Source organism: Coffea arabica, chromosome 2c, assembly GCF_036785885.1.
Source record: "Coffea arabica cultivar ET-39 chromosome 2c, Coffea Arabica ET-39 HiFi, whole genome shotgun sequence".
NCBI classification, from domain to species: Eukaryota; Viridiplantae; Streptophyta; class Magnoliopsida; order Gentianales; family Rubiaceae; genus Coffea; species Coffea arabica.
In genome coordinates this window covers 5588241-5600031 of record NC_092312.1, presented here as the reverse complement: position 1 = coordinate 5600031, position 11791 = coordinate 5588241, and the positions used below count along the sequence as shown (strand labels likewise).

At 37.3% G+C, this 11791-nt stretch overlaps 1 protein-coding gene and 1 long non-coding RNA gene across 3 annotated transcripts; one reads left to right on the top strand and one right to left on the bottom strand.

Annotated features, from left to right (window-relative positions):
* The first annotated feature begins 302 nt into the window (after nucleotides 1–302).
* Nucleotides 303–4363, top strand: LOC140035812 (uncharacterized). The gene is made up of 5 exons (XR_011839733.1): nucleotides 303–512; nucleotides 634–710; nucleotides 808–912; nucleotides 1056–1104; nucleotides 3825–4363. It is a non-coding gene; the product is annotated as an uncharacterized lncRNA (long non-coding RNA).
* A 1075-nt stretch (nucleotides 4364–5438) lies between these two features.
* Nucleotides 5439–7306, bottom strand: LOC140034942 (aquaporin PIP1-2). 2 transcript variants are annotated; one of them, XM_072073842.1, is made up of 4 exons: nucleotides 6869–7301; nucleotides 6352–6647; nucleotides 6066–6206; nucleotides 5439–5954 (listed from the first exon to the last, which is right to left on the bottom strand). In XM_072073842.1, exons 1-4 carry the CDS (start codon nucleotides 7197–7199, stop codon nucleotides 5862–5864), a joined length of 861 nt encoding a protein of 286 aa, XP_071929943.1. In that variant the 5' UTR covers nucleotides 7200–7301; the 3' UTR covers nucleotides 5439–5861. The 2 variants fall into 2 exon arrangements, with proteins under 2 accessions (XP_071929943.1, XP_071929944.1); XM_072073843.1 differs by having other exon boundaries at nucleotides 5692–5954; nucleotides 6062–6206; nucleotides 6869–7306.
* Nucleotides 7307–11791: the final 4485 nt, after the last annotated feature.

The window sequence follows — 11791 nt, the reverse complement described above, 5'->3', positions numbered from 1 at the left end:
TCAACCGCAAGGATGGGGTTATTTTGGGAATAGTAAATGTTGTGTATTAGCTTAAAAGCTTTAGGTGCAACTTAACAAAGCATGTATTTGGATATGTTTACTAAAATAACCCCGTTTCATTACATTTAAAGTCCTCATTGATGAGCCATCTGGGTATTGATGGAATGTATAATGAGTGTACAACTGTTTTTGCACTTTGTACACCCCATATATGCTTGTGTGTTGGTGTAATTACTGGAATACCCTTAGCAATCAATTATTCCTCTAGACGGACAAGTAAACGTTGCTTCGCCGTGGGAAGAGGCGCCATTGAAATCCTCCGCTGTCTGAAACGTTCCACTCCTTGCCGGGCTGTTATTGAGTGTTAATTGTTATGAGTGTTATGAGTGTTAATGGCTGCCGAACTGTTATCCCCTTTACGAGCGCCCCACGTAAGTCCGTTTCCCCCCGTTCAGCTTCAGTCTCTCGCCGAGTCCCTTTACAAAGGCCTGCCGCATCGTTTCCTCTTCCAGGTTTCAATTGCTTAGTCTCGACTTCTGTTAGCTAGATGAGTTAATGCTGTATGCACTTTACTCTGAAATTACCTATCTTGTGGCCGCGTTTCACGCCCCAAATGCCTTACTTGCTTGTTAGGGCTGCTAATGATTGGATAGGGGAGGCGTGAGAGTTCAAATGGGGCTTACACATTTCTTATGCTCTCCAATCCTGCTGTAATTATATTGATCACCCTATTTTCCCCTTATTAATTACACCCCAATTTAATTTCTGAATCGTGGGTATGTTAATGCCCAGCCGGTTGATGCTCAGGTACCCCCTGTTCGCATTCCGGGATTGGGTTACTTCTTCGTGGCTCCATAGTAAGCAGCTCAGAATGTTCTTCAGCCACAGCTATACCTGGTGGTTCAGCTTGAGGTTAGATTCCACCCCTCCCCCCAATTTTCCAGTTCTACCCTTATTTTTGTGAGTGTGTTCTTAGAACCTGCAATTAACAACTTTTATTGCGTTGCCTAACTGCTGCCCTCTGTAATTTGACTGGGTTGGCTATGATCTTATAGGTTTGGAGCAACAGCAAGAAAGAGCTCTCAGTGGAGATTTTGGCCTAAGGTTAGCTTTCAGCGTACCTCTACCTTTTAGTATTACCACCGACCTTGAATTTGCTACCGTTCTAATGTTGAACTGCCTTGCTGTTTTGAAAAGGGTAGTTTTCTTGCTCCAATGATTATATCGTTTATTGTTGATTTGGGTGTGCAGTTTTGACTTTACTTACTGCTAAATATGTTCCTTATTTTATTTTATATTGTATGAGAATCAAATTGTTATGTTGTATTCCAATCCCGACATTGCTATGCAGTTAATGGCAACTTAATCTATATTGAGAAGAAGCTATATGGGGCTTGCATGCATTAATTTGTGAAATGCAAGTTCGTCAGAGTTTATATGTAGAGAATGCTTGCTAAACCTGTTAATTAACTCCGAAATCTCAATCCTTACTTCAGTTTCCCTTTTATTCTTGTAATCTCCAAATTCAGCCGCAATTTCTCTGCTGTTACACCTGCACCAGTCCTCTCCCAATCTTAATGCAGAATTGAAGCCTTTAAATTGGCCTCAAAGTTGCCCTTTCTTACATCCTGCCTCATATTTATCTCACCCTTGCAATCTCCAATTCAGCCAACACTGCTGTGCAGTCACACTTGCACCCGTCCTCTCCTGATGTTAATGCAGAATTGAGGCCTTTTACTTGGCCTCAAGGTTGCCTTTTCTTGGCCTCTGCATAAGTAATATGAACCTTTTTACTAGGTTTATACAATTAAGTCAGCAACCAATAGGAACTTTTGTGAACAAATTCAGATAATCCTTTACGAGCTCTGATCATCATTCAACATTCACACTGCAAAGATCAAAGATTTATTAAGTCTCATCTAGGCTTCGGCTCTTTAACTCGAGCTCCAAACTAATAAAGCCTGTGCTTTCTGGAAAATTTATAGAAGAAAGCAGACCTAATAAGTAGACAGGTAGCTAGGAATTTAGCCAACGAGGTGGCTGTACAGTTTGAGATTATACATAGGGCAGGGGATATAGAAGTTTCAGCTTATAACAGCCACTGGTCTAGCTTCTCCAACAGCCACGGGTCTGATTTCACCACCTCCTTCCCCTGTCAACCATGCATGCATGGATGCCCTGAAATAACAGATCAGATGATCAAAATTACAGTTAATTTATACCGAAAGTTAATAATATATGAAATTTCTAGACCATAAATTAATCCTTGCATTTCGAAGATATCAAGATAAGGAGTAAGAAGTGACAAAGTAATTTAAGTTGATCTAAAAGGTCTGTTAAGTTCATTTCTGGAACTCATAAATCCACTCCCGGAATGTTTAAACTCATACTAACCCTCCATAATGTTATACGTCTCTCTTTTCCTCTGCTTAAAAGGACAACAAATTATGCATAGATTTTTGTGCAAAAATAGTAACTGTTATTAATAGAAAAAGTCAGCGTCAAGATCCTTATTCAAGGAACAGACGAGATGATCACCATTGTGTGTACAGACTACAGCATCAATCTTTCAATAGGAATTTTTTTAATACTTGGGTTTATACTCATTTTCTCAGCATCAATCTTTAAATGATGAGTGTATGATAATGGTATTTTTTTTAATATAAAATTTTAGAAACTTGAAAATAGTATGGAAAATGATTGATGATATTTTCAAAAAATAACCATGGTTCCCTGCAAAACTAACCACAGTTACGAATTAAATATTGGAAGTGACCTCAGATAAGGAATCTTAAATAAATAGTTATGCTAAGAAATGGGAAAATTAAGCATTTAATTGGAAAGGCTAATAGCTCTTTTATTTTCTTTCATTTTTTCCCTATTTCTTTTGATTTCTGTTTGTATTTCTTAAATATTGGAAGTGACCTCAGATAAAGAATCTTAAAGAAATAGTTATGCTAAGAAAGGGGAAAATTAAGCATTTAATTGGAAAGGCTAATAGCTCTTTTTTTATTTTCTTTCATTTTTTTTCTATTACTTTTGATTTCTGTTTGTATTTGCTAAAAAGACAACATATACATAAGGACAAAACTTATGAAAAATAGAAAAATTGGGCAGTAAGCATTTATTAATAATCCGGAGAGTATAGTTTAAATTGTTCAATTACCTAAATACCCAAAGCAATCATGACTTAAATCGTAAAGCAAAGTTTGACAAGAAAATAAGTATACTAAATTTTCATTCAACTTAATTCTACTCATGCGAGTTAGTGCTATAAGATTTTTGTTTTTGACAATTCAATTTTGATAACAAATATGTTAATTATATTGTTTTATGTAAGAGAAAAACATTTTAATTTTAGTTGTAGATGATTAGAAAATGGCCATGAAAATATAATTTTGCTGATGAAAATAGTAAAATGACGACATTAGTATAGTTGACATTGTTCATAAGATGCTAAAGTTAACACCAACTTAACTGCCACTAAATCTGACTCTGAAGGATCCAGCCTATCCCACCGTCCACTTTCCTACTCACCCTTTGGTCTGGACAACATGTACTTAATTATTTCTGAACTAGAGACCAAGTAAACGTAAAGGCTATGAAGGGAATGGATAGGCATAGGCCAGATTAGATGTCTTGGCTAGATATGTAATTTACTACTGAACTTGATACATATCTGTTGATTGTTATGCTTAAACATTCAGAAACATGATTTATCTGTGTGATCTTGTGCCTTGATTGTTATCTAGGATAGCGAATTCCTAAATAATATATGATGGCGGACATTTTTGCTGTTATTATTAATACCTTTATTATAAAAGATGTTTCACCCCCAGGAAAACCTTTAGGATGTATAATTATCGCGGTCTAAAATGACTACACTAAGTAAAGATAACAAGTTGGAAGAGCAAAAGCGACGGCGAAATGAGAGAGCAAGGGCTAAATATGCATCGTTGTCTGAAGAAGAAAAAGAGCGACGGCGACAAAAACGCCGAGATGCTCCCAACCAATTTGGACAACTCATCTTCTACAAAGTCCAGTGAAGGAACCAGTGATGCAGCACCTGCACAACAAAAGGACGGCACCGCCAAGAAGCAACGCAACTGAGTACCTAAGGCTGCCCATTACGGACACCATAACTATAATAAAGGCTGCAATCTAATAAGCTTGCTATTAAGGACACCATCGCAGTTTCGTTTAAAGGCTGTCTACTACTATTGCTATGACTAAATAAGGGACTCCATGGAGCCAGACCTACAGCAACAACTCTCTTTCTTCACTCCCATCTTTCCTTTATGGACTATTACTACTGTTCAACTTCTCCTACTTTATGGACTATTTCTGGTTTGCAATAGTAACTGCTGCTCATTATTTGATGTTTATTTCTTCTCACAATATATTATTGTTTGTTTCACAAAGCAACATTCTTTCCCACAGGCACCAAACACCCGCGCGATGCGCGGGCACTCCCCCCTAGTATAAAGTATGAGGAGGAGATGTGGTGTTACAATTTTGTGCCATTTTTTTTATTTTTTAATTCTACCCTTACAAAATTAAAAATTTATTAAAGATAATTATTTAATTCAGTAACTTCCATCGATTTATTTGTTTTCCAAATAAAAAAACCATAACCCTTTTTTTGCCAAAAAAATCTAATAACTTTTATTGATTTAATAAAAACAACTTAATTTTTTTCTTAATGTGTACATTTATAGAGTATGCTTTTCCCGTTACTTACATAAAAGTTCCGCCAAATTCTAAAGGAAAGCTTCATCTGATTCTCCCAAACTCGGAGACGAACGAAAATTCGCTTCTCAGAAGGTTTGGCTTGAATGTTAAGCAGTGGATTTTTTCGGCACGTCTGTAGTTAAAGAGACGGTAACGAGTCCGCGCAACAACTTACACATGAATTTGTCACCAAAAGGACCGAAATAACAAACGTTAGGACTAGATATGCTCCTACAACAAACTAACTAATAAGACAGTCTTGCCCAAGTAATTTCACTAGTAGCGTGACCGTAGAGAGAATATATGTATGTCTAATTAAGCTTCATGAAGGTTAGCATAATTCACCTTGCAATTCGACGCATCCTGTTTCTCTTTCTACGAATTCGACGTGTCATGTTTCCCATTTTCATCGGTTATAAATTTTAGTACACTTCTCAATTGAAGAAGAGAATAGTTAATTTTTAATTTTTCTAAAATATCAATATAGATTATTAGTGAGTATAATGTAATTTATTTAATATAGATTGTTATTAAATGGTGTAACTTTTCATCAATATTATTATTATTATAATTAATGTGAGGGTATTTTAAAAAGACAGTAAATAAAATGTATACCCCCAACAAAGTTAAATAACCTTTTTTTAAATTGTGTTAAAAAAAAAAAAGACTATCATAAGGGGAATGAGGGTGTACGATAAGCGAAATAATTTGCTACAACACGGAAAAGGATCCATTTCACCAAGACACCAACAACTGATTTGCCAAATAAAGGATCGGGTGGGGACAGAGCATCTCGGTCGGTGCTCATAATTATTGACAAATTCGCATTGCACAACCATAAAACTGACACGACGTGCAAATGCAAGAGGCCCGTCTACTTCAGCAGGGCCCATAAGCACGCACCTTTGGACTAAATTTGAAAGCCAAGTCCACAAAAGAACGTGCCTTCCTTACAAAACATTTTATAGTAATTCAGCAGTAGTCCAAGGAGCAGGGCTCAAATTCGAAGAGAAAAGTTTGGCAGCATTCATGCTTGAACTTTATGAACAGAAACCACAATTAAAAAAAGTCGAACTACAATTCTGATCTGCTAGTAGAGTGGAGACTGCTGAGTAACTGTATAGTCTGTATCACTTGGATTTGAAGGGAATTGCTCTTATGACGACTTGGTGGTAGAGAGCAGCCAGTGCAGCCCCGATGAAAGGTCCAACCCAGAATATCCACTGCATCACAACAACATGGATCCAATTGTAAGAACAAAAAGTTCGTAGGAACCTTTACTGGGACAGAAAAAGAAATGTTGGTGGTAATTGAGAGGCCAATTATGTACTAACGTGGTCATCCCATGCAGATTTCTGGTTGTAGATGATGGCAGCACCAAGACTCCTGGCTGGGTTAATGCCAGTTCCTGTGATGGGAATGGTGGCCAAATGTACCAAGAACACTGCGAACCCAATAGGCAGCGGAGCCAATATCTGATCAAGAAACCATAGTCGCATTAATACCAAAGAAAATAAATGTAATTTAAAAAAAAAAAAAAACTTGAGACTTGATGATCAGAGAGCACATCGATGAATTTTTGGTTCCTCAAATGTCGAAAATAAAAGATGGAAGTCTTACGGGGACGTGGGAGTCTCGGGCACTGCGCTTGGCATCAGTAGCAGAAAAAACAGTGTAAACAAGGACAAATGTACCAACAATCTCAGCACCGAGCCCGTCGCCTTTGGTGTAACCTCCGTTCACGACGTTGGCACCACCGCCCTTGGATTGGTAGAGGTGCTTTTGAAAGCCCTTCACCACCCCAGCACCACATATTGCTCCCAGGCACTGCATCACCATGTAGAAAAATGCCCTGGTTAACGACAGTTTCCTTGCCAAGAACAGCCCAAATGTCACCGCAGGGTTAATATGCCCTCCTGATATGATGCATGTATCAAATGATTAGACGTCCATGGAGTACAGTACAATGATGTCAGTGGATGAGAATTCATCAAAAATATGAACGTTAAGCATACTCGGACTAGAGTCCGACTAGGTAATGATAATTTTAGCTTGCAACAAGTCTCTATTCATCTTAGCCAAATGTATGGACTTGTTAGAAGCTGCAGTACTTATAAATAATGTAAAATTGAATTACCAGAAATGCCGGCAGTACAGTAAACGAGGGCAAAGATCATGCCACCAAAAGCCCAAGCAATGCCTTGAATTCCAACGGTTGAACACTTGCTATCAGACTTAGAAACTCCCATAACAGTCATAATGCTTATGTAGAGGAAGAGAAAAGTGGCAATGAACTCAGCTATCCCAGCACGGTAAAAGGACCAGGAAGCTAGCTCATCAGGGTCAAAAAGTGCCGCTGCTGGTGGTTCCTGATAATCCTTGTCTTGGGTCTGAGCAGCCGTGCCAATTGGCTGCCTCTCCGAGAATTTGTTGGCTCCCAGCCGAACATCTTCTTCTTTGTTTTCCATTTCTGATTTCTACCGCTCTATCTAAAAACGACAGTCGATCTCTCAAGAGATGAATTATGCTATGAAATATTGCTCAAGACAAGACTGATGGGCTGAGAGTGAGGGAGAAACTGAGCATTTATACACGCCAGCGGACCATATAGGCTAGGCAAATTTCTATAATTATCTTGCGACCGCCCACTCCTGATTCAGGTATTATTAGTAATTTATATTTTTTAGAAGGGCTTGGATGTTATACTTTGAGTAATGAGAGGACGCAATCCATTGGCCGGCTGAGTCTCTTCTAATGATTTAATCCAAGTTGGCACAATAAGGTCCATATATCCTCAACGTTCTCTTTTTAAGTGCGCAAACGTTCAATTCTGATGATGATTTGCATGGTCATAGAGTTAGCAGTCGACCACCGCCCCCCTTCGATTGAAGTGGAAACAAACAATAATGAAAGTAGAAAATGGCACTCGTGCTTGTTCCATTGACGATGCCGTGTGACTTAAGAGTAACGGTAATGCGGCTACTGCACCTACCATACCATTGTTATGGAGTATCATTGCGCGATATTCTAACTTCCTTTCAAGAAGCACGCGGAAATATGGTGATTTAGAACCCTCGGAGCTAATATTTTGGCCTCCTCCATCATTTGAGGTTATAAATATAATATTATTTTAAGAGAGTTCAGAAGAGTTTATAAGATTTTATTATAACGCACTGTTCTAAAGTATAATAATATTGTGAATTTTTTTTTTTTGTGGAGCTAGCTGTCGGCTATATATCCTTATATTATATACGAATGAGTTTGGGTCAAAGAATGGTTTTGAATTTCAACCGCAAGAGTAGGGGTATTTTGAAATTGTGAGGTTATTTTGAGCATAGTTATAATATTGGGTACTACTTTAGATAGCATGCGTATTATTGTGTTTACTGAAATGTCCTTGCATTGTAAAAGATGTGGTGATGATTTGTTCAAATGTTTGGATAGTTTGGAAATGTGAGATTATTTGATCATCTTTTCTATAATGGATACAACCCATAATAGCTTTTTTATTGGTGTAATTATTTAAATGTCTTTGTAGAGACATTCATTGGGTTTGTATCAATTATTACTATTACTTTGTTATTATAACTTGAAGAACTTCAAACGTCATTTTCATCTCAATTAAAGCAAGGACAATGTGGTTTATTAAGGAATTTATGATTGAGCATTAGTTTCAACTTCAATTCTTCAAATGTCTGCCCCTTCACATTCTTCCGTTATGTTCCTTTTGTCTTCCGATAAATACTTATTTGTATTGCCATTATACTCTGGATTTCAATATGGTTCTTTGGTAAAGTTATTCTTGGTGGTCGAACCTGAGGTGAGGTTTCATTCTTTTTTTTAATGGTGTGATTTGCTTTGTAAAATCGTAATTTCTATTGTTAGCTAAATGCTTTCATTCCAAAATTGGATACTCTGTTAGCACAATTTAATGTTAATATTATTGTTTCCCCATAAAGTTGATTGTTCTATATAATTTAAATGGGATGGTTTTGTTGGAATAGGTTTCGATCAACAAGAATGTTGGCTACTTTGATCAAAAGGAATGTTGGCTACTATGATAAAAAAGCCTCCACTATAGTTAGCTACTTTCATCAACAAGAATGTTGTGTAAGTGAATAATCACTTTGTTTATTGCCATTATCTGAATCGTTTGGGTATCTGTTTAAAGTTCGTTTAATCTTGTTAATGAAAAACTCATAAAGCTCATATACAAGTGTTTGTTTCAAAATATATGAACTGAGCAAGATAGCATGCATGATTTCTTTCTCCATCTCCCAGTATACATTAGATATTTTATTACTACATTGTGTTATTCAATGTGCGTGAGTTTTTTTATATTCACTTGAATTATCGTAAAATCTTTTTTAACCACAGGCATCAAACACCCGCGCATTCCCCTCCTAGTATTATATATATATACATATATGATCGAGATAAATTTTTGTCGAAAGCTTTAAACTAAAAAGTTTTGCTACTACATTGTGTTATTCAATGTGCGTGAGTTTTTTGATATTCACTTGAATTATCGTAAAATCTTTTTTAACCACAGGCATCAAACACCCGCGCATTCCCCTCCTAGTATTATATATATATACATATATGATCGAGGTAAATTTTTGTCGAAAGCTTTAAACTAAAAAGTTTTGCAGTGTAGAGTTTTAAGTACTTCTTTTCACTGCTAAGTGACACTTGGACGGCTATGGATTGTTGTAGGAGACGTGACTTTCTTTTCTTCTGCTTCTTAGGGAATTTTGCAATTCAAGCAGCTAGCATCCTGTTCGGGTTCAACCTAGACAAGTATTTTGCGTAGGCTCAACCTAGAAGAAAGTATGGAGTCTTTTTCTGGAATCGAACAATATAAAGCATGAATTATGATCTATATATTCTTTCGGTCTGGGCATCGAACGTGAAGTAGTTGTTGACATTAACGGTCCTCTTCCTCCCGTTGCCCGTCACATTTTGCTCGTGCTTGTTGGCCTGGACCCAGTAAAATGACTCGCGTAGTCGTAATTAAGAGGACATAGTCCTTCATTTTCCAAGCTGAAGTCAAATCTCTGGTATCAGAACAGAACCTCAGAGTTCAATGTCGGCAAGGAACACAGACCAACCCTCTGCAGGGCTTAGGGGGTGGAGGATTTCTTTTGGGTTGGGAGGGCAGAGTTTTGTTTGCTGTATTATGTGGTCACACACGATGGAGTAAATCAGGCTGTGAACGACAGTGGCCGGTTCGGACTGGGTCACAGGTCAGCAATCCCTGCTAATCAACACCAAAAAAAAAAAAAAAAAAAAAGTCACTCCCAACTAAATATAACAACTTCTCCAGTCTCAATAATTCGATTCTAAAACTCTTCTTTTTTCCCCTCATTCATGGAGTCAATGTGCTATTAGATTTTCTGCGCTGGCCAAATCTAGATGATTGGTCACGATTCGTGCACTTTGTCGATCATATATAAAAACTCTTGCTACTAAATATGGCGACGTCAACTTCAGTTGCTGATTAACCCTCCACCAATTACTAGGCCGATGCAGTTTTATGATGTAATTAACTAACACGCCTGGCTAGTTGGCTATGTGCCCAGATAATGGTGTGTGCGCGTTCCAAGGCTCCGCCGAAAGCCCTAAACCGTCCAACCAATAATTATTCCGTACTAAGAAAAATAATTAGTCCGTACTTATATAAGATACCATTAGAAGCATACACGTCATCGTACAATTTCGCTCCTCTTTAGGCTGATAATTGAACAATAAATTGTTTCAATTTTGATTATCTTACTTACCAGAAGCATCTACACCAAACAAAACAAAACATGCGTCATGACATGGCTTAAGCCATCTACAGCCCTAACATACTATTAATAAGCATTAAAGTGAAAGAGGCATTTCAATTTTCAACTCTATTGATTCCGACGAGTGACCTTTTGAAAGGAGTTTTACGTCTTTGTAGGCTCCTAAGAATGCCTTTTAACTTCTAAAACCTTTTTTAGTTCATTTCTCGAGTGATTCGTTGAGTCCTTAGCAGCAGGGCACCCTGTGAAATTTTCTATCCCACATTAATATTGGGGAGAAAGGATTTGAGTAGATAAGTCTCTCACAAAATTTCAAAAGTTATCGACTTTTGAAATTACTGTGACAATTAGGTTTATTTACGTAAATTCTTATTTTTATAAAAAAATGTCAGAAAGAAAAAAAAAAAAGAGTGATTCGTTAAGTCGCATTTATACGACAAGAATCTTTGATCATCTTCTGCTATTTGAATGCGCTGAGATAACGCCAGGTTGGATCTGTTAGATTCACTTGAGAATATAAATGAATGCAACTCAACTCTGGCCATCCTCAATTCGAACTTCGAAGTTGGGGAAAGCGTCAAGAAAGTGGGGACTTGAATCCAAAGGTCCGGCGTGCGGGTCCCACTGCTAACGGTGCTCGACGTGCCTCATTCACGATGATTTTTTTTTTTTTTTTTTAAATTCTTAGAGTACTATTATGATTATGATTGTTTTGGTAAATATACACGAAGCTCTTGCCCTCAAGCAAATGGTCACAAAAGAAGAAACTTGTACGCAATCAGTTCAGCTAACGGTTCAAATATGGCGATCTGCAATCCAAGTAGGTGTACTTACTAAAGATGCCCTATATCTAGCTTGCCATACTCCATACAAGATCAAAACTTGATAATATCAAGGTGAAAGGAGATGAAGTGCACAAATGCTTCTGTAGCCGAATGTTCATTGGCTTTGTTTAATGATTCAGGCATTTTCTGGAATCATTTGATACTTCAATTGTTTGTGTTCTGATAATGAGACGAGGCGGGAAGAACTCTTTAACCAAAACCTATATGATTTCTAGCATGAAGGATTTTGTCATTCACAACTTACTTGATCTTGTTGATTTCGAAGAGTAGAATGGCAAGAAATATAGCTAGTTTTGCGGTAAGTTTGAGACATGAGGTTGAAGATGTTGAATGCAGGCATAGCTTTTCACCAAAAAAAAAAAATCTTGGAGGAACACAGTTTTGACCAATCCAATCCAAATGGACAATCCAAATGCTTGTATGTAT